The 22,633-nt window shown below is 41.2% G+C and overlaps 1 protein-coding gene across 1 annotated transcript in view; it reads right to left on the bottom strand.

Annotated features, from left to right (window-relative positions):
• Nucleotides 1-22,633, bottom strand: part of LOC139203484 (MAM domain-containing glycosylphosphatidylinositol anchor protein 1) — a 170,314-nt gene that overhangs the window by 10,060 nt on the left and 137,621 nt on the right. The window contains exons 11-15 of the mRNA XM_070833253.1: nt 20,525-20,705; nt 20,400-20,423; nt 18,292-18,444; nt 17,915-18,076; nt 9,835-9,965 (exon numbers count right to left, since the gene is read on the bottom strand). Of these exons, the coding sequence (XP_070689354.1) occupies nt 9,835-9,965; nt 17,915-18,076; nt 18,292-18,444; nt 20,400-20,423; nt 20,525-20,705 (651 nt within the window). The remainder of the gene's footprint in view (nt 1-9,834; nt 9,966-17,914; nt 18,077-18,291; nt 18,445-20,399; nt 20,424-20,524; nt 20,706-22,633) is intronic.

Below are 22,633 nucleotides of genomic sequence, written 5' to 3'. Positions count from 1 at the left end.
ACAGGGACAGCTTTGAAATACCAGTGCAGAAAAGAATCGGGAGTCGGTGCAGTGTGAGGCACACTAATGTGGGTTGGCCTGGTTTCCAACAAGCCCCCCAGGTACCAAACACTGCGAGGAACACAGATGGCCTCTGGGTAATGCACAGAGGAGCGAGTGGGGACACAAATAATCTCCTACAATATGTTACCTATTTTTTCCAACTCCATTGATTTTATGTGCACGTCATTTCTGCTTTAAAAGTTGGTCTTCGCCAACAACCAGCTTCAAAACCAAATCACCGATTATTTTTCATTTTAGTCAGGAAGGTGATTGGCAAGCTTGGCAAGTGAGACAGATGGTTGTTCCATGGAACAATTAAAGCACTTGTTTGATGTGTACGGACAGCTCAAAAACTATTTAGTTTTCTCTAAAGACACAAACAACCCAAATCAAGAGCAGAGCTCCTAAAATGACAGTTCACATTTCATTAATTTACAACTTGCATATACACAGACAGTATGCAGTAATCAAGGCCAGCAGGCAGTAAACAATTGAAATTCCAATACTTACTCATCAGTCGGCTCTACCGCTGTTTACAATAACAGCCTTCTGTTAATGCAAGCCATCGGCTGGGCCACAGCTCTTTTCGAGAGGCAGCAAGGAGTCTGTTTTCTAACACATCATTACTTTTGTTGGACAGAGCACAAAGAGAGGGGAAATGCAGAGACGAGTGGCAGCACCTCAAAGGCCTTTGGTGTATGCAGTCAGTGAGCTGTACACAGGACTGGAAAGTTTGTGTTCTCAGTGGACATGCTCTCAACATGAGGCAGAAATGAAGCACACATCAATATGCAGTCACTCCTGCACTCAGTGGAACAAAATAACATTTACTTCAAAAAGCAGCCCTCTGGGAATTCATCTGAATTAGAAAATCATATGAATGTTGTTCAAAGGGGAAATTTGAGATAATAAGTAATGGACATGACAAGGTTGCGGCGGTTTATTTCTGTTGGGAATTTGGGTTAATCGTTTCTTTAATTGCAAGGAAAAAAGAAATCAACATTAAACTGTGAAGCAACAGACACAGACACAGCTATGGCTGTACTCAACATGTGCATTAACAGCTATTAAGAGCCACAGGCTGATGCAGCAAACTGCTGTTTAGACATAAGAAAGGAACTGCATCCAGCATGATCACATTGTTTCAGAACCCCGTTCATAAATACAAGCACAGTAATGCAGATTGAAACAATGTGGTGAGTCTGAAGTCTGAAAAGGTGTGACACGTGTCACCCGACATGTATTCACAGCCCTCCTGCCGACATTGCCTGAACCCAGCATGGACATTACCCAGGCTTGGTAAACAGGCCTTTGAGATGGGATCATTTAACATTTATCTGATTTAAACCAATTAAAGTTGTAGACAAAGAGAGAGGAACAGTAAGACAGAGGCAGAGTAAGAAAACAGAGTGGGTGAAACTGGAACTTAAAGGGCCGTTCATTTTCCCTTATGTTCAAGTCAATTTACTCGTCAATGGGAGTACAACTCAGCATGACGGCGGTTGTCATTATTGCTTCTGTGCTTCTGGAGTAGCTTTGTTAAGTCTGAAAAAATAACCCTAGTGATGTCATAAGAGTTCAAACTGGTACAAACTGGAGGGATAGAATTCGAGAGAGAGAAGTTGGACATTTACTAGACAGCGAGGATCTAATAATAGACACAATAAAGGTACATGATAAGAAATGTATGATCCATTGTTTTTATGTAGCTAGACCCATACTAGGGTCAATATATCTCTGCATCTATTCTTTTTTTTAATTTTACATTATCTCTCACCTGTCCTTAACTTTAAAAAATGCCATACTAAATCAGAGATGTACTGGCCTAACTTTGTTTGGCTGTGATATAATACTGCCTAATTCTATTATTTAGAAGTGATGTGTGTCTCATTACAGCTGCAGACTCTCTGTCTGTCGGTGACTAACGGATATTTAGGATACCCTGTGGAGTTTAAGACAACTAATAGTGCCATAAATCGTCAGTGGGTCCCCATTTTGTTTGTATTCTGCACATGCGCTTGGACACACATGCAAAATGTATGTAAATAAGAAATGGAAATGAACAATGTGTGAATACTTAAGCTATAGAAAGCCAAAAGACCTGCAACCTGGCATTTTTGATTATTTGGCTGGCTCTGTGGTGTAATGGATGAGACAATAGACTTTCATGCTAATGGTTACTGATTTGAGACTCACTCAAGACAAGACCGGGACAATGTAACAGTGCTAATGTTAACCCTCCTGTTACCTTCAAATTTACCAACATCTTTTATCCTTGGGGTCAATTTGACCCCATGTCAGGTACTTCATGTTGGTTTGTTGACTACCTAAATAGCCCTTTAAATAAAACAACCCCCCCACCCACCCCCCATATACATCCAGAATACTTTTCACGCAACTATGGAGAAATATGCAAATCACCATAAAATCTCACTGATTGACCTAAAATTGGAAAGACATATCTTATTTGTGTTTTAATAGCTTTATATTATTTCTAAGTACATATTTTTGTTACCTATAACATTTGGAATTAAAAACACTTTCTGTTATCAAGAATAGTAACATGTATTATGTTCAGGGTCAATTTGACCCCAGAACACAAATTCAAAAATTTAGAAGGATTTTCTTCGTAAAACAGAACATCATCATCATCAGAACACCAGTAACGAACGCATAACAGTTATTTATTTACAAAAAACCTATAAAAAAAGTATATTTGAGCATTGCGTCGAGGATTGTTCTATGCTACTCTAAGTGCAATGTCTGTGAATATGAATATGATATAATTTGTGGTTTTCGGTCCTCTCTGGTGCTTAGGACAGCATCTTTGTGCATGGTGCTCATAAGCAGGACATTTTTCCCTTTCTTGGGGCAATAGGAGATGACAGTGGCTCTGTCAGTGGAGGCAAACGTTGAAGACCTTCCTGTTCTTTATCACAAGCAGCTCAGAGGGAAGCTCTGGCTTGTTTTATCTCACTGTCCCCAACATGGTAACCTTCCTTTTCAGCAGTTCTTCACCCAGGGTGTACGATGTAAAGAAATTATCAGATCTAATGTTATGACCATTCAGTCCTTCAGCCATGTCAGGTACCACCCGCATGCCCTGATTTTTCCGGAGGGTTGCCCTGATGGTTCTCTCACTACTACAGTTATGGTTATGTTAGGTTAGGGCCATAATACTTTTTGAAGATTATAAAATGTTGTTATAGTGACCTCAATATCCTCTAAAACAACCAAAACAAAAGTGTGTAAAATGTTGATATTTCTTATGTTTCATACAGCTAAAACAGCCTGGGGTCAAATTGACCCCAAGGAACACTGATGCGTAAAACATGTGTACAGGACGTTGAAAACATATCATCATGTTAATTTTATGTTTCCCCAGTTGTCCCCATTAAATTAGGAAAAGTCATGAAATATGAAGCAAAAAAGATTATGTCTAATATTTATTTAGAGACGTTAAACATTGAATGGGGTCAAATTGACCCCAAGGATAATAGGAGGGTTAGGTTGAGAGATAAATCTTTTCCACAATAATGATGTTAAAGAAAATATACAATCAATTCATATCATGAAAAAAACAGTAAAAAAGATTTGGAATTTTAAGAATTTTCTTTGTTAGTTGGACAAACACTTAAGTACTTTAGGGTTAGTGTTAGGGAAATATTGTGTTGAAAAATTAGGTTGAAAAATGTTCAAATGTCATGATGGCTATGACGCTACATACTATTTTACACACAGATTGTTGATAAAACCTGTAACTTTATTTCTCTACGTTGAGAATACTGTTAACCTGTAATGAAAACCTATTTGTGAAATAAATGAATGTGCATAACTCTAACTGCAATGTAGTTGGGATTTATAATCACAGATATACAGCACAGAGCTTGGAGCTCATAAACGCTGAATGGCATTTATAATGACTTCAAACGCAGTGGAAATTGTAACAAATTGTGACCCTTTTGGCTTTCCATATAAATCCCTCACCTCCCAGCAGTCAAACACTATTTAATTCAGTCAGCTCTTCCTTCATAAATATCACTACCAAGAGTTTGAGATGCAGTGAGCCGTAGCAGCTGGCAAAATAAACGTAATAGAGCCATTCTTTACCATTTCAAATTGTAGAAAAGAGGCTAAACAGCAGAACACAACAACAGCAATTGTGTCTGGTAATATCCATTGTCAACAACAGACAGCTAAATCATTATCATTGATTGTAAGGAAACCGGCATTCAGACAGAAAGAGATAGAGATGAAGAATGAGAGACAGACAGACAATGGGGGAAGACAGGGCAGCTGGGGGAGCAACAGCTATAGAGGGTGGCAGAAGGAGAGGCATGGATGAGTGGGGAGGACCAGGCAGAGAGAGAAAACTCAAGAGAGACAGACGGGTATGGAGTAGAGAGAGAAATGGGGTTCACCCATCGTATCTCATTTCATCAAGCCCTTTGGGAGCTCGATACATAACAGAAAGTAGTAAGAACGGAGAAAAGGTGAGAGAGAGAGAGCGAGAGAGAGTAACAAAGCATGTTTAGCTCAGCTCGCCTCCTCTGGCTGGTGCTGGGATCAAGGCTGCATGCTCTCTACATTATTTAACAACTCTACTTTTGTGTGTGTGTGTGTGTGAGTGTGTGTGTTTGTGAGAGAGAGAGAAAGAGAGAGAGAGGAGAGGGAGGGAGAGAGAGAGAGAGAGAGAATTAAACAGATGCAGCAATCTGAAGAACTGGCATACCTGTTGAGACAGATTCTGTGATAGCCTGAACATTATAGACCTTTTTCACGGCAGACATTTTGGCATTTCATACCAGGAAAAGCACAAGTGATGCTCAATTCCATTAAGTGTCCCAGTGAGCCATGCCAGTGATCCGGCATGTACAAAATGGAACTAACCCGCCTAAATGGAATGTTGTCATATATAATGTTGTCAACTTCGCCTGTGTATTTCCTGCCATGACATGGCAAAATGTCTGTTGCGAAAAAGGTCTTTTGAACCTCAGCGGAGCATGATTGAGAACCACTACATTACTTAATGTAGTGGTCACATTTCCAGGACATGCTTGTTCAAGGACACACACACACACACAATGGTGATGGATTGGACAAATGTATGCGTACACAAATGTGAGAGAGAAGTAAGGGCAAACAAAACCACACATGTGATGGAATGGACAGACGGCACCGCAGATACAGTACAGCACACTCGTGGACACATAAGAATGACCACACAAAGAAGAGGCAAAAGAGAAAAATAGTCATATACAAGACAACCCTCAGTTGCCAAAGAGACAACCCCTCTCTTGCGTGCATCCTTCCTCATTCATCCATTAGTCCTCACCTTCCTTTGCCCGAGTCACGATTACAAACTAGAGGATGAATATTTAAGATGCATTAAGTGCTTTACTAATGATACAAAACACACATCCACATCTCTTTCTCTCTTGTTCACACAGCCTGTGTCTCTAAAGCGCCTCATGATTTGCATATAAACACATACACACAGTTCTCCCTGTCTGTATAACTGCTATCCAGACCAGCAGGTTATGATGTCTGGACCAATTAAGCTGCCTGCTTTAACGCCACGTAGACACAGTGTGGAAAGGACACAGTTCGCCCCGGCGTCTGCCTCGGAGCGTGAAGTCTATCAGCATATACGTATATGTCTCTGTGCTGTGTTGAGCTGACAGGTTGTGTCAACTGTCTCTGGCTCTGAGAGGAGATACCTTCAGACCTTTCTGAACACTCACAGACACACAAACTGAAGCACATAAACACTTCAGGTTGCCTGAATGAGGGGATATAAATAAATGCTGTTAACACACTTAAGTGATGTATTGACAGGATTAATTCTACCTGATAAATCCTGTAACTGTCATTTATGAATGAACAATTAGCTTGGTATAATTGTGTGTGTGTGTGTGTGTGTGTGTGTGTGCGTTTGCAGAAAAACCTTTGCCTATGAGACTCGTTAACATGCAAAGATGATAAAGTCCGGACTGTCCTACATCACAGAGGAGCCCTAAAACATACAGTACACCACTGTTTCAGACATCATTTTCCCTTCAATGGTGAAAGAAACACAGTGTTGCAGAGGCATAGTTAATGAAGAGCAAATTCAGCCCCCAGCTAAGGCCTTCAGCCCACATTCATCATGGATTCAATTTCCCCCATGCACGTACAGAGAGTATCTGGAATCATTACAACACAACTAGCAGGCATCCCCTGACCATAAATAAGCCTGTTAATTGACCTGTCATAGCTAATTGCTGCGGGGGATAGGAGACTGGTGTGTGTGTGTGCTTAAAAAAGAATTTGTCTGTACGTGTGCAAGTCTGAATCTAACACAGAGTGTTTATGCATGTGTAAAGATAATACAGATATGTGGACCGAGCGCGTGGGGATGAGGGTATGTATTGGATAGTTGAACACCCTCTTTCCTGAGTCTGTTGATTTTAGAGCCATTAGTCATAAGACAGGGAGGTGTGGAGTGGACCAGGGCAAACATCGACCCGACTGGTCCGCCTGTCCCAGCACAGGGCCAGACACAAAGATAAGCCGAGAGAAAGAAAAAAAAACCAAACAGAAACAGTAAGAAATCGAGAAACACACAGGAGGGTTGAGGCACGCAAAACAAAACCATCATCATTTTTTTGCCCTCACTTTTTTTTCTCTCTGCATGGTTGTACACAGACACTCAAACACACACAGTGAGTGGAAAAGGATGGAGAAAATGAGTGAGTATCATGTCCAGTCAGAAAGGAGGACTGAGTCATCCGGTTTACTCGGCCACATCCCAACAGGGAAGAGCTAAATGCAAGCACAGCTGCCAAAGAGCCAAAGGGACCACAATGATGTGTCAACAGACAGCGGTCAAACACAGATGCTTCCTCTGTTATGACTCCCAGACCATTTTCTTCCACTATTGACTGAATGTGGACAGTAAGCTTAAACTTTAAACTACTAGTTTCAACAATGGAGGAAAACAATGTACAGCTCAAACTAGGGATATCTGTACCCCTTGTGCTTAATTCATCTTTTTTGAGCATGGTCAGACTTTCAGACATGAGACAGAGTTCACATCAGTTCCTAATCAAGTAGTTTTGAAGGAGGTGAAACTATATCCTGACAGTGGGACATAAAACAGGTAATCTGTGAAAAATATCCTGTTCCTTTGACCCCCTCCCCCAGTCTTCCTAATGTCATTTGTGAGAATCCACCATGCCTGAATGATAACAATCAATCAGAGCAGAGGGAGTCTCTAAAATCACTGGCGGTGCACACACTGCACAGCACCCACTTCCCCCTTCGAACTGAGTCAAGCTCAGTATCATCAGTAGTGGCCTCATGAGGAGCTTTGAGAACACTATGGCTTAGAAACATCCCTCAGAAATGAAACGAAACATGTTATTTGATGTGGAGTATAGATCTTTAATTCTTACACAGGAGGAAGCTCTGTGAAACAATGTACTGTCAACTCTCTGGTGGGCAGCAGCCTGGCTGTTCACACTAGCAGTGTATTTCTTCACACAGGCGATTCTGTACTTCTGCTCCTTTATACACAATTAGAGTTGATCTTTATCGATAACCTCATGAATTTATAAAGTAAACCACCCAATCCCACCTCTTCCTGTCTGCTTGTGTGTGTGTGTCATCTCTCATCAACTGACAAATATGCGGAGTAAGTTTGTAATTTCAAAAACACAATCATCACAATCAGCTGTGATAAAAGTGTTTCTGATGAACATAGTGTTGAGGCTTTTGCAATTTCATTATGGGGGGGAGCTGAGCCTCCAGGAGAAGAAGCGGGAGATCGCCAGTCAGCAGTGGGGAGGAGCCTCGACTCTGTACCTCCCACCAGTTACCAGGAGCTCCATGGCCAGCTGGCCATCTGCAGTGTTACCCCTGTGTACCGTTGTGGGAGGGGGAGGGGGGACCAGGAAGTTGTACTCTTTCAAATTCTGAGGCCACTTTCCTCTCAATCCTATCATCTGCTGCTTTAAGTAAATAGCCTTGTAAGAGCAAATCAAATGCGATGTGAGACTTTCGTATTCTCTTATTGTCAATCGTATATTTTCTTACAGCACAATGGGTCCTACCTGAGTATTTAAACTGTATTCAAAGTAAAATATAGTTTAACCTAGTGATTTTCATTCAGAAATATAACCCCTAGAAAAAACACAGCCACACAGTATTACACTACAGAACATCATATATGCCCTGATCCTACTTTCTCTATTGACAGTGATTCCGATGCTAAACTCAGGATGTGCACATGATACCAATCTGATACCAGGATGCTGTAATTAGACATCACTCGATAAAGAGCAACTTAACACACCATTTCAGCTAGGAGACATCCCAGTGTTATTTTCAGAAAATGTTCATGATATTAATTTATTACTGAAGTTTTATTTAAATTGTGTTATTTTTTATGACAAGGACTGAAGAGAAGAAACTACATTGAATTTGGAGTGGTCACATTTGGCTGATACCCAATCCTTTTCATAAAGTTTGATACCACTCCAGCCTATCTGATCGCTGCATTGCTAACTTCACTCACAGCACGGGGCTCCATCTGCATGCTATTTGGATCTTTCAAATCGGTGTGAAACCTTGTTCTCCACCCTGACATCAGCACATTCTTGATGAAGCAAATAATCCTCTGGTTACTGTGTGGATAGGCTTGCTGCTGACATTCAGCAGAAAATGAGCTGAATGTTCACTCAGAGGCCCTCATCTATCAATACCTCCCTCAGTCCTCAAATGTCAAAATGCTGTACTCACATTTATTTAATATTTGAAAAATGCACCCAAGTCTCACATATATAAGCTTGGGGTCATTTAATGTTTAACATATTTATTATTGCTTTCATTAGTACAACTTTTCAAACAAATTAATATGGCTTGTTGAATAATAATGTGATACTATATTGACTCCAGTGGGCAAACTCTCTCATTGCTTACAATCTGAGACTGTGATTAGCTGCAGCTACTCATGTGCTGGCAGGGACACTAACAGGGTAGATGTTTGCCAAAAGAGAACTTGAGTTCCTTCTCTAGCCATGTGACCCCCTTGCTGCTAAAACCTAGCAGTAAGGTTTGTTTCCACCAAGGAACAGGAAAAGAAACTCACTCTGACACCACTATATGCAATGGCAATGACTCCGGCAAAGTAAATCTAAATTTGATAACTTTCTCCGGTTCTGTGGAGCTTTAAATGTCACTGTGGAGAATTTCCTTTGAAAAATTCATCAAATTCCAAGCAGAGTTTCAAGCCCAATTCCCTTGATTCCTAACAGCCAACAGAGTACAGAATCCCCCTGTTCTATCTAGGCTGCAGTGGAGGCCTTCCTCTTGGGGAAAGACACAGTAGAGAGGAAATGGCTGCAGTAGAGGAAATGTCTATGAGCTGAGAGACATGACAGGGAAAAAAAGAATAAAACAAAAGAATGTAATTTCATTTCATTCTCTTTTCATCAAGCCCAAGCAGACCTGACAATGGTGTCGGCACATGGTGGAAATTAACCCGCGAGGGGAAAGCACTAGAGGCTCATTTAAATTCAGAGGTTGAGATCTTTCAACATCTAGCAAACAGTGCGGAGCACACAACATGTACATGTTTGGCTCTCAAACGACTGGGTCATACCTTTAGGCCAAGATATGTCTGGATTATAACTCTTACGTTACACCTTATGCTGCCGGTTTAAACGTTCAAATTGTGCACTTTCTTTGCTGCTGCATTGTTGTCTTTGTAATTGTCTTTGTTGGGAAGAAAAGTAAAGAACAAGCCATTACCTGGAAGGGTCCACTGGGGCTGATGTCAAAGAATGCTTTCCTCCAGTCCGGGCCCTGATGACCAGACTTGGACCACACCACCGAGTCCACAGAAGCAATGCTTCTCACTCTCAGAAGCACATTAAGAGTGCCTGTGAAAAGTATGCACACATGCATTCCAACAGCCGCACACAGCCGAACACACAGACAGGACAGATCATTAGAAACTGTAATTGAACCATCAATGAGCAAATGTTATATTGAATATAGAGTTATGTTAAGTTGGGTACTTTAAACTCATAGAAATCTAAAGGCAAAACATTTCAAGCATAACGACTCAAGTGTAATGATTTATTTCTGCCAACACTGACATGTGTTTTAGTCTTGACAATCAAATGATCATGTATTGAATGACTTAATAAATCCAGTGGGTGCACTAAACAAATTCTGATCTGAGTCTAGTAGAATCAGTTGTGATGCTTCAATCCTGTCCTAACAATCATTCATGTCCACCTCTTGACCAAATAATGATAGATCCCTCTGTAATTACAAAAAATGTAATTGATTGTTTACAGCCACAAGAGAAACAGAAGGCGTTGATTGTATGATTGCCTTCATCCCAGTGAAAGTACTACATGTTTTATAGCCCAGCAACAATTTACTGTCCAAGGAGCAAGCTCTGCTCTGACTGATTGTCACTGGCATAAATTCAGTCACCCGACATCACCAAATATCTAGCAGCTCTAGTTTTTCCACTAAATAGAAAATTGAGGCTTTTTCCTCACAAAATCTGAACATATTGTATATGCGTATAAATATATATATGAAATTCTAAGGTCACATATCACATGTGGATGACATTTAGGTGAAAAATAAATGAAGCCCCTTGGATGAGTGGTGTTATGTCTCGGTATGAAATTCTACATATTGACAGTCCGGTGAGACAGCAGCAAGCAGAAAGAAAGAGAGAGGCAATAACTGAAAGAAGATGGAGAGAGATTCCTTTAATCTACAGTATACACATCACTGCCATATGATGTTCAGTTTCAATCCTAAAAACATTTCCACTACTGTGGAAACACAACCTAAAAGTCAATTGTCCTGAATCCTGAAAAAAGAGCTAGAACGAATGGCACCATTCAAGCCATAAGGAAGTGGCTCAAACAGCCCCCCCTTCCGCCCTCTCTCAGGTCTCTTAGGTGTGAGAGAATCATTCATCTTCTTAACGATCACCAGCCAGCTCCTAATTGGAACATTAACCAACCACAAGTATCTTAAACAAATATGCAGGCAGGGGGCACGGACGTGTGTGTTATATACTGTAGATATATTAGTGCATGTATGCACATAAATTATCAGTTTCCATGAGGATGTATGCCTGCGTCTTTGTCTGTGATTCTGTTGTACGTATGTGCATCTTTAAACTAATGTTCTTCAACCCTGAACAGCAGGCATGCAGTAATTAACTTCCTACTCCATGACAAGAGAAGGGTGACTAGGAAAGCGTTCTGTTTACGGGGGCAAACAGGCTTAAATAACCTGTTGAGGATGTCTATATGTTGCACAGAGACTATCTAACTCTTAAGTCTAATAATGAACACAATTAGTCTTTGACCATCTATAATTGTCAAAAAAGTATTAAAATGTTCTCAGTTTCTAGTGTACATGGACACTGCTTTAATGAAACACAACAGAGGCTAAATGCATGGGTTCAAAGATACATTGGGATCTAAATTTGTCAGAATTGTCAAAACTAATTAATTTCAGGCAACTGCTTTGTTTTGCAATAGTTTGAGATTTTGGGAAACTCGCCCACCACAGAGACACATGTCACACACACACACACACATATGATATCTGTACATTCAATATGAAGCTGGAGCCTGTAGCCAGTTTGGTTAGCTTTGCATTAAGACTGGAACACCTCTTGTCATCACTAGGAGGCTGACAGGCAACCAACAGAGCCTACAGGAGGTCTCTCTGCCTGGTCAAGAAATAGTCCTCTATATATCTCCTTGTGAAACCACAACATGTTTTTACACTTCATACAGAGAGGGAACTGTTAAAGTGAGGTGCTGGTGGGAGGATTTTGTTACTTTTGGACAAATCAAGGCTAGCTCTTCCCCTGTGTTCCCCCTGTTTCTGCTAAGCTCTGCTAACTAGTTGCTGGCTTCATATCAGTGAACTTTGTAAAGCACTATGAGACACTCTGTTGTGATATTGGGCTATACAAATAAAATTGAATTGAATTGAATATTGAGGAGGAGGTGGTGCCGATCTTGTCTAACTCTTGGCAAGAAAGCAAATAAGCGTATTTCCTCAGAATATCAAACTATTGCTTTAACAACAGGATCACTTTGTATGGTCGTCTACAGTTAGTATCATGCTCCATGCAGGTACGAACAGCTGAGTGCCTGTGGTAAAAATGATGTGCTGATATTGCAGCTGGGATAACCACATTAGAGAGTCACATGCAAATGTTCATCCCATTAAATCTGAAACAGCATGGGCAGCACTGGGGTTATGTAATGGAGAGCGACAAATACATTGGCTAATTGTGGTGTAGCTCACCTTCACCTGCTCGGCCCACCTTTTCCTTTTACCTCCATATGTCTGAGCCTCATTGTCTCCTTCCTCACTCACCACCCATTCTCTCTCTCTCTCCCCCCTATTTTTCCTGCATCCTCACCCTCACCACCTAAATATATACACACACACACACACACACACACACAAATTACAGATGGAGGAGGGAAGAGGACTCTCTTAAGCAGTCTATTGATTGGACGGAGGTAAAGCAGAGTGTGTTGGTAAGAGTGTCAGAGAAGCAGAGGAGAAGGCACAACATTATCAGGGCTTCTTGTCCATAGAATCACGAGAGGGGGGGCGACAGCAGATATACACAGCCACACAAACACAAACACGCTGCTATACTTGAATTCAAATGAGTTATACAGTACATCTGTCTTTTGAAAATTAGATATAAACTAGCTTTTCATCTCTTCTCCCCCTGTCTCTCATCTTCACCTTAATAGGATTCACATCCTGTTTGTCTCTGCCTCTAGTGCTGGTTAGCCTTAGACCCAAAGCTATACTAGACTGTGCACACAAAACTAAGCATTACAGTCTGTCACCAGTCTATCATCTGCCAGCTACAGTATGTTATTCAAAGTTCTGAATAGACAACCAGACCATGGAGAAAGGACCACCTTTTAAATCCAATCTTGCAAGACAACAAGCTGATCATAATGTTTTCCTGAAAAACACACATCCACTTTCTTAACCAGTAACTCAAATGGGGTGGCTGTGGTTCAGAGTTAGAGGTAGAACAAGACATCCACCAATCAGGTGATTGATCACCGACTCTAGTCTGCATGTGCGGGAGTCCTTTGGAGGGTCCACTGAACATAGAATTGCTCTTGAAGCACAGCTTTGGAGCGTGAATGTGTGAGAATGAATGGGCTCCTCATGTACAATTAGCTCCCCCACTGTATAAATGGGTTAACCTGTTGAGCCCAAGCCTCTATTTTGGGCCTCTGCTCGGAAATTACATGCCCAAAGTTAATAGGACATATCTCTACAACCACAAGGTCTATTTATAAAATAGCACAACACAGCAAAGGTGAGACATAATTTATGGTTATGGCGTCATAAAACTGAGTTGAATTTTTGCTGTTCTCTGGCTGTTAGTTTACTGACTGTTGGTTGTGTAGCGACATGGAGCATGCTGCTGGAATGCTTGGACTCTCCGCTTTCATGCGACACCTCGTTTGTGTGTCTAGCATGAAGCCACATATGGTAGCGGAGAAAATGTTTCGATACGTGTCACTATGATGATTTTCATATGTGGTCGTTAGTTTGCTTGGTGTTGCAGTTGTGTTTGGTTTAGGTAAAAATTGTTCACATGAGCTTGTAGCCAAGTTTGTCCTGTTTAATTTGATGTGCAACATGCATATGTTGGTACATGATGAGTGTGCTGCTGGCCGCTGTGTTTTAAAAGACTTGCCTGCAGAGCCCAATTGGGCTCCGCTCGGGTTCAACAGGTTAATGTGAATGTAGGGTTAAAGCACTCTGTGTGGTTGAAAAGACTGCAAAGGCGCCATGCTTTTATGTGCAAGCCTAAAATTGCACAAATTGACTTATTGGTTGTTGTCGAGTTCATTTCTACTGCGTGTTCGGCTGTTAAATCCATCCACATCAAGTAAAAAAATACCTTGAAGCACTGTTATCGACATAAAGTTTATTACAATCCAGTTTCAAGATCGTTTTATCGCCCAGCCCTACATGTAGGTGTTCCACAGCAAAGCGATGAGGTAAGGCAATGCTACATCAGTCACACAGTGCTTTCTTACAATTAGTAAATTCTGTTACCCTGTTCTGCTACAAGCCCTCCCTCAATTTGCTCTGTTGTTCTCTCAGTCTGTTCCAATCTGTTGTCACTTTAATTGCCTTACCTTGGCAGATCTCACACTCTCCCCTGCCAGGGAGACACAGTGTGACTCTTAATGACAAAAAGAGACAAGATGAAGACAAGACAGAGGGGGTCAGTGAAAGGAGAGATGAGACGTGGAGAGTGAGGGTTGATAGGGTTTTGGTCATCCTTGGAAAGAAAAAATAGAGGGTTAATGAAGAGAGTGAGAGTGCAAAGAGGATGGTGGGAAAAAGATATAGACTAAGAAAAACGAAGAGCAACAAGAAAGGAAGCGTGAGCAAACAAGTATGAGGAAGGTATAGACGGGAGCTAGAAAGGGCTTGAACAGAGAGCTGCAGGAGAGGCCATCAGCTCGTTAATGGCCAGAGGTAGTGAAGGGATACAAGAGGGAGTGCTTTATACTGAAGTACTCTAACTAGTTTTAACACTCTTAAAAAGGCCGTATATGTTGGAAATATTTTTAGAAATGCTGTTGAAATGTTGCCCTTTTCTGACCCATATTGCTGCACGTGTTAGCGGTTTTATAATTGTGCAGTTTTGCGAATACAAAACAGGTAAAAGTCCCTTTTGAAGATTTTGTAGAATTAGGAGAGAAAGCGTAATGCTCTTTGACCGAGTTGGATTTCAGGTGTGAAAAAGGCCAGTGCTGCAAATAAAGACCTCCCCATGTGATGCATTTTGTTGTTCACCTTTATGTGTTTCTCTTTGGGCTTGCTGGCAGCAACAATAAACAATATTTAATTAGTTTTGTTTGGCATGGGTAGTGTTTTAGACTGGCTCAGGTTTGCAGAGTGCCACTGGCAAGCTTATTTGGAAATACTGGATTATTTTCACTTAAGAGTGATGGAAACCAAATTAGAGTTTGGGGTTACTTACTAATATTCTACCTTGTGTATGTTCTAGATTATACTTTTATTAATCTCATTAATTAGTTTGCTGTATGAATCTCTACAGCTCTGTGGGGATGAAGACTGGGGTAACAAGCTAGCTGTGTTAGCACAGCCCTTGACACACAGCATCTATATATCTATACAATATTCATGGTCATAGCTGTTCCTCCAGTTTCCATTTGGGTTTCTTGGGTCTCCTGTGTGTCCCTGTTTGTTTCTGTGTGTGTGTGTGTGTGTGTGTGTGTGTGTGAGTAAAACAGGCTTGGCACTGTAGAATAAGAGACAGTAGATGGATCTGCAGCCCTACAGATGTTCCTGAGGTTTGTCTCAATCTGTCTCAGTCTGTCTTCGGTGACATATGCTGCAGCAGTGTTGCATTTTTGGTGAATATGAGCAATAAATTGCCTTCTAAGCTGATATCTGATTTTAATGGCCTTGATCGCTTTGAGATTCAACCAGCACATTAACATATAGGCCTTGGATTTGTTATTATTTTTGTTAGTGAATAAAAGAAATATGCCTTTCAAGCTGACAGCCAGTTTTGATGGCCTTGATGGTTTTATTGGAAATCTGTAGCTCACAGGAGAGAATCTGAGTTCAAATTAAAAAAAAAAATGCTATTAAACATTAGCAGCTGGATTTAAACGCACTTATTTTGTGTTGATTCTAGATTCATTCTTGATTTGTGATTGTACATTTATTACAAACTTCCGTCTTAAGACAGGAAATGTGACTAATTATAATTATTTACAGCAAATTATGCGATTAAAAGTATTTCTGGGGCACCGTACATTCCTCTGATCTCTGTAAGACATGGTGACAGCAAGGGCAGCTTTGTTGTTTGCCAACTTAAATAACGGCAACAAAGAAGAGATTTAGCTGTTATATTGTTCAAATGCTTCCTCTGTGGACTGTGGGTATGCATTTGCATTTATGAAATGAAAGAAATTAATTAAATGAATGAATACATCTGTGTGTGTTTATAATTCTGTTGCTTATGTGGGTGCATATGGTGCAGGTCTATGTAAATTGTCTCACTAAATATTGTCACCCCCTGCCTGCGGGGGAGGTGCTTATATTCATCTTTTCACTGTATTTGATTTATTCCTGAATACTGATGAGGCACTTCACACTCTAATCAGTGCTGCAATCAATTGTGGTGAAGATGTAAAGGTAATAAAGTCACAAACACAAACCTGGGACAGGGGGGACAGGGGTTCAGCCAGTGGCAGAGTATTGCAGGTAGTTGGTCATAAACCAAAGTATTGAGCAAAATTAAATTCTGACCATATGACGGTGTTCAATGAAAAGTCAGGAGATTAAAGTTATTACAAGTCATTCATTTGTGACCATGAATGTGTGTACCAAATTTCACGTCAATCCATCAATAGGTCAATAAATAACTAAAAAGTCAATCTTACGGTGGCTCTAGAGGGAAACACAGAGTCTCCAAACTCAGCAGGATACATCCTCTGGGGACCCTGTACCAAGTTTTATGCCAATCCATTGGACTGATGTTGACAGATGTTGAGAAACATCACAGCATCAGTTAAAAACCCATTGGTGGCGCTAGAGTAAAGGTCACAGAGTCACCAAAGCCATTAGAATGTATCCTCTAGTGACCATGAATATCTGTTGAAATTTCATGGTAATGCATCTGATAATTGATAAAATATCAACCTCATGGTAGTGCTAGCAGAAAAGTCAGGGATCACCAAGCTCAGTCGGATTCAGTCTCTGCAGGCTGAATCCGAAAATTTCATAGCAATCCATCCAATATTTGTTGTGAAAATTAATTTGCGACCGACAGTCAGAGTGACCGACAAACCGAGATTGGCATCTTTAGAGCCATAATGCTAGCGTGGCTAAAAACTTTGTGAACTTGGAGGAAATGAGTGAGCTTCTCTCTGTCATTGTATCGAAACCTCCAACCCATCCACACAACACATCTTCTTGCATTCATACAGTTAAATATGCAAAGTCATTACATAATCATATCTGGGTGGTGTGCACACACGCACACACACAAACACACACACAAACAGGGCGCCTTTCTTTACACTATAACATCCTTAGGCGACAGGGGAGGTCAGGATGTAACAAATACTACAGTGAAGCCTGTATGCTTGGGCTATATACACATAAATCAACACTATGTGAGTGCATGGTGTGTACGTGTGTGTGTGTGTGTGTATAAATGTGGTCTTGCCTTCATGTTTCTGCAAGTTTCACTGTATGTTTTGTGGGAATCCATGCCTGTGTATATAGTACAGTATGCATGTGTGTGTATGCCGGTGTGTATCAGAGTGTGTGTGCAGGTGTGCAGGCTACAAGATGTATGCATTCTAGCTGTGTGACAGAGCATATTATGATGAACAGCTCCCCTAGATGACTGATTGTGTCTTGCCCCTGCCATAAATCACACACCCACTGCCCCCTTCAAGCACCTCCAAACGCACACACACACACACACACACACACACAAATACTGAGGTGCAAGTAGAAACATACAAACAGAACTTTAGTAACACCCCACCCACCTTTCTCACTCCAACACACACATACACACGCCTGTGATATTGTGTCTGACAAGCTCCACCAACGAGGGTCAAGCCCAGAGTTCAGTTTTTGACAGCAACCCAGTGATATGAGAACCCAAATAGTACCCAGTGTCAGCATGTGTGTCATTGCATTTCTGTGGATGCTCTCACATGGTGGTGTGTGTGTGTACAGTGTGTACAGTGTGTTTATGAACAGTATTCTCCACTGTACTACTCACCAATATGCTTGCCCTTCATGTGGTAATAGAAGGAGACACAGTATGGGACTCGGCCGGAGCCCTTGGGGCCTCTGACTGAGGTCACATTAAAAAGTGGGGAAAGCAGACGAGCCTTGTCCCCCTGAACACGTGGCCGCGATGCTTCAATGTACATGTAGTACCCTGGAACCAACAAGACTACATTATTGTCCAGAGTCTGGAATGCAACAAAAAGAAAATGTGATTATGAGTGAAAACACATGTCTACTTATTTCTCCTGTCTTATATTTATAACCACATTTTCACATTGTGCATTAACGTAGTTCTGCTGACACACAACAACAACTACTGTACACAGAGCTGAGGCTGCAAACGAAATGATTTCCCATTTCGCTCACCTTCCTTGGTTCCACTGCGGTCAGTCTCAGGGCCGGTATTGGCAGATCGCTTGGGGTTCTGTGTCAGGTGATTCTGTCTCGTCCAGTCAAAGACATCACTCCGGTCTTGAGAGAAACCACAGATCCGCTCATCCTCGAAACCACACACGTGGTCTAGATGTGTGTGTGTGGGCAAAAAACAAGAGAGGAAAACACATTAAATCAGTGACATGTCATGCAGGCGACATTACAAACTAAAGGTGAATGTACTGTTTTTTTTTCCCCACGCACTTTTACCACGAAATGAATGGCAACATTATGGCTGTCTAATAACGTCTGCAATATGCACTTGAAATGTGGAGATCAGACAGCCAGGTAATTACTGAGAAAGTGATAGGCACAATGTAGGAGGCAGAGTATATAATGTGAAATTTGAAGTAGATTCGACAGATTATGTATATTCTGATGTATGACTCCCACATGCAGAACATTTTAAAGGTAACTAATATTTGGTCAGGTCATATGAAAAGTTATATACAAACATCTTACTCCTAAAGTTTTACTGTTTGAGGAGAGAAGATTTCTGACAGAATAATGTAACGTAGCCTGGAGACTTTAAATTACCTGAGGAAGAACAGTTGAGCTACTAAACCCTAGTTTACAATATAGGTTGTTTCTTATTCTTAATTCCAAATGGCATTTCAAATATAACATTTTCACTTTCAAGAATCTGGACAGGCCTATACAGTATATCAATGTAACAATCAATACAACCAATGATTTGGGAGCTGGCTACCTGATATGAATCAAGAGCTTCTTCATACTTTTCACTTTACTTTGCTTTAGAGGAGCCTTACATGCAGAGAGCTCTAATTTCTAAAATGAGGAAAATGGGGCCTAACATTCACAGGTAATGTGGGAGTTGTATGGATGGAATACGAATGTCGATGCATGGGTTGTTATGGAGAAGGTGTTTTTTAGTGGAGAACCCCTCACGAATGTGATGAATATTTGAATTTGCATCATTCTCATAACAAAGCTTGAGGAAAGTTATGATCAGACGACAGATGACAAATAATCGGCTGTTCTTTTTATGTCCTCCCATTTATGTTTGGGAGACAGATTTTGGCTTTTTGATATTGCCACATTTATCTGGATGGAAAAAAAACGAACATACTTTAAGACCTCTGTGAGAGAATTGTCATTATCCTTGATGCTGACGTTTCTTGTTAAGCCAGATGGAGGGGCTTCTCTCTGTGGTGTTGTCACCTTCATTAGCCCATCTGGAGGGCTCTGCCGCTATCAGACACTCACCAAACAAATGAAAATTGAGGCATGCGAGTACGACAACAGCTCTAGAAAACCATCCAAGCTGACAGATTTAGCGAAGGCTTCCCGGACACTCACATAGCCCGCTGCAGATGCATGCGGCTCGCGCTCCCCATGAGGATGGCTTGTGCGTGCCTCTTTGTTTTAGGAAGCTAATCTATTACTATTCACACCCTGCTCCACTACATGCGCTCCTTTCAATTTGCACTGTTGTTCTCGCAGTCTGTTCCAATCTGCTGTTGTTTTAATTGCCTCACCCTGGCGGAGCCAACTGCCACTCCTGCCAGAAAAATGCTGCGTATCTCTTAATGAAGAAAACAGACAAGATGCAATTGACTGAGAAAGAGAGAGGATTGGTAAGAGAGAGGATGAGAGGCAGGGGGAGAGCAAGAGTGCAAGAGAGCAAGATACAGAGAAGGAGGGGGCTAACAGAAAGAAAAGGGAGGCGCACATTTTAGGTGATATGTAGCATAGTTTCATTATAGTGTAATCAAGGGGTCTCAAATATTTAGCCCATATTCAATAAATGTCAGGGAGCTGCTTCCAGCCATCACATGCTTCCTCACTCTTCTCCCTAGCAACCAGATTTAATAAAGGCCCAGGTTGAGTCGTGGCAAATTTTGCCTTTGCAAACTTGTGCTGACATCACTTAAAGCATGTGAGCAATTAGCTTGCACCAAAATTCAAAATGCCATAACTTCAACCAGCCTGTCATCAATCAGGTCACATCGACAAGCTCAACAATTCTGAAATGTAGCCACATGGAAGAGCAGGAAATGTAGTTAAGAGAGAAATCTCACCTGAAGGTCTTGGGTAGGTGTAGGCTGTAAGAAAATGATATTGATTAACACTCAGAAATGTGCAATCCACTTACATACATCTGTTTTGTATAAAGTGTATAAAAGTGGTTTTAAATAAGACTCACGTTCTGAGTACTGTATGATGCGACTGACATAGTCCGCAGTGCTGTAGGTGGTGATGGGGGCCAGTCGAACCTCGTAGGACAGAGGGATTCTCAGGTCTGAGATGGTATGGGACATCAGCACACCCTTCTCTGGCTCCTTACCCTTGAGGTCTATCTGCTTGGACAGCAGGTTCTGCTTGTTCTAGACAGTGCAGAGATAAATACAGTCAGTGCACAAATCAAATGTGAAAAGACAATGCAGAAAATCTGACAGAAGGGTAGAAACATAGAGCTTTCAATACTTTTCTCTTGTTTTTTCCTCTATTTTCATCGGGCCATCCTCGCCCTCATCGCTACCACTTTATGTTGATATGCTCAGATATCAAGATAATCAGAAGTCAACCAAGTGATGGGAAGCTCACCCACACAGCTCCAGCTCATCTCCCATCTGGAGCGTTTTCGCTGCAACATTAATTGCTCCTACAGTGTAACACCGGTAATAGACTCAGCAATTTGATGTAAACAGGCAAACAAAGTCAAATTCGGAGTTGAAAACAACAAATGCTATTAAAGCATGCCCTCAGCAACTGATCAGTGTTCCACAGATATTTGCTTTGAATTGTACAAACAATGATTTATCCACAGACATATCTGTGCATGTTTCCTCACACTTACTGTCAGTGTAATTGTGTATGGGCATATAGCCAGTCATCACACCTCCGGATCTGGATTGTTTTGTCAGACTGCATAAGTTTTCAACCTCATCTTTTATCCAAAACAAAGTAAAAGAGCTGCCAAAAGAACAATTGGCTACAATTCCTTCTTGTTAAACACTGTGAAGGACAGCAAAGGTTAGTCTCAGTGCAGAGATGGACCCCCGCTCCAAGGTCTGCTTTCGAAAACACATATCAGTGTTATTGCACCAAGCATTCTGTGTGATTTCCAACACAATTTACCACATGGTCATACATATTTTAGACATATTTCTTTCACTTCTCCCTACTCAGTCTTTTGAGGATCGAGCACTGTATAACATACTGACAATAAAGCCCAAGCGGCCTTAAATAAATTGAAGTGGCTGTGTATTACAAGAATGAAAATGAAAATAAAATGGTTAAGAAGTTAATCCAGTCCAAATGGTGTCTTCTCTTTTTTTTTTTTTTTAAGTTAAGCCAGGGGTGTTTTTTGTGCTTCCACCACTTCCAATAGTGCTCTTGCTGTGTTATTCCACCCACGGAGAGAAGGATCCATTAGCTGTGTATCTGCCTCTGATCCCAGCTACTTAAAGACCTGACAGTGAGCTCAATCTAATGTATTAGGTCAGCCACTCCAACATAACACCTTAGTACACCCACAGCATGCCATTATCAGGTAATGCATGCAGCAGGTGGTGTGTGCTTTGTGTGTGTATGTGTGTATGTGTGTGTGTGTGTGTGTGTGTACGGTAAATGTCTGCAGTACAGAGGCTTTACAGGGTGTACAAATAATATGAAATGAAGAATTTAGAACAATGTATAGGATCTACATGTTCATGTTCATTGATTCATTGACTTTTGATTTCAATCATCATAAATTACCAAAGTTGACTAGAAGCTGACAGGAATATGGCCAAAAAATGCAAACATTTCACAAGGAAAGAAAAAAGACCCATATGTGCATGCTTGATGTTGTGCTTCTACTCATCTCATCCAGTGCAAATAGTAACAGTTTGGTAAGTCATAGAGGTATTGGTGCATCCCATAACTGTCCCTATAATTGCTGCAGCACTGTATGCTCCGACATCACCGCACTGAAATCTGCTTTTCCTGTTGTCTGCTCACTACCACAAACTCAAACGCAGACTGAGCTGATCATTTCTATGGACAACACCACGGTGACTCCTGCTCAGACAGCAAAGAATTTGGTATGACTCCAATTACTGTGTGAGTCCCACATGGCAGCAGCCACAGCCTGATCCCTGCAAGTTTGTGCTTGGCAACATACTTGGAATCAAATCCTCCCTCCCGCACCAGACCCTATTCCACTAATGGCTGTTAAATCTTCTTTTCTCAGTGCTAGTCTGTCCGTTTCCATTTCAGTTGCTCCAACTTTTTTCCGTCTCTTGCCAGCCATGGAACATGCTTACACAAC

This window comes from Pempheris klunzingeri, chromosome 1 (genome assembly GCF_042242105.1).
Source record: "Pempheris klunzingeri isolate RE-2024b chromosome 1, fPemKlu1.hap1, whole genome shotgun sequence".
Lineage (NCBI taxonomy): Eukaryota > Metazoa > Chordata > Actinopteri > Acropomatiformes > Pempheridae > Pempheris > Pempheris klunzingeri.
Note: the sequence above shows the minus strand (reverse complement) of the source record. Positions and strands in the feature narration are given on the sequence as shown.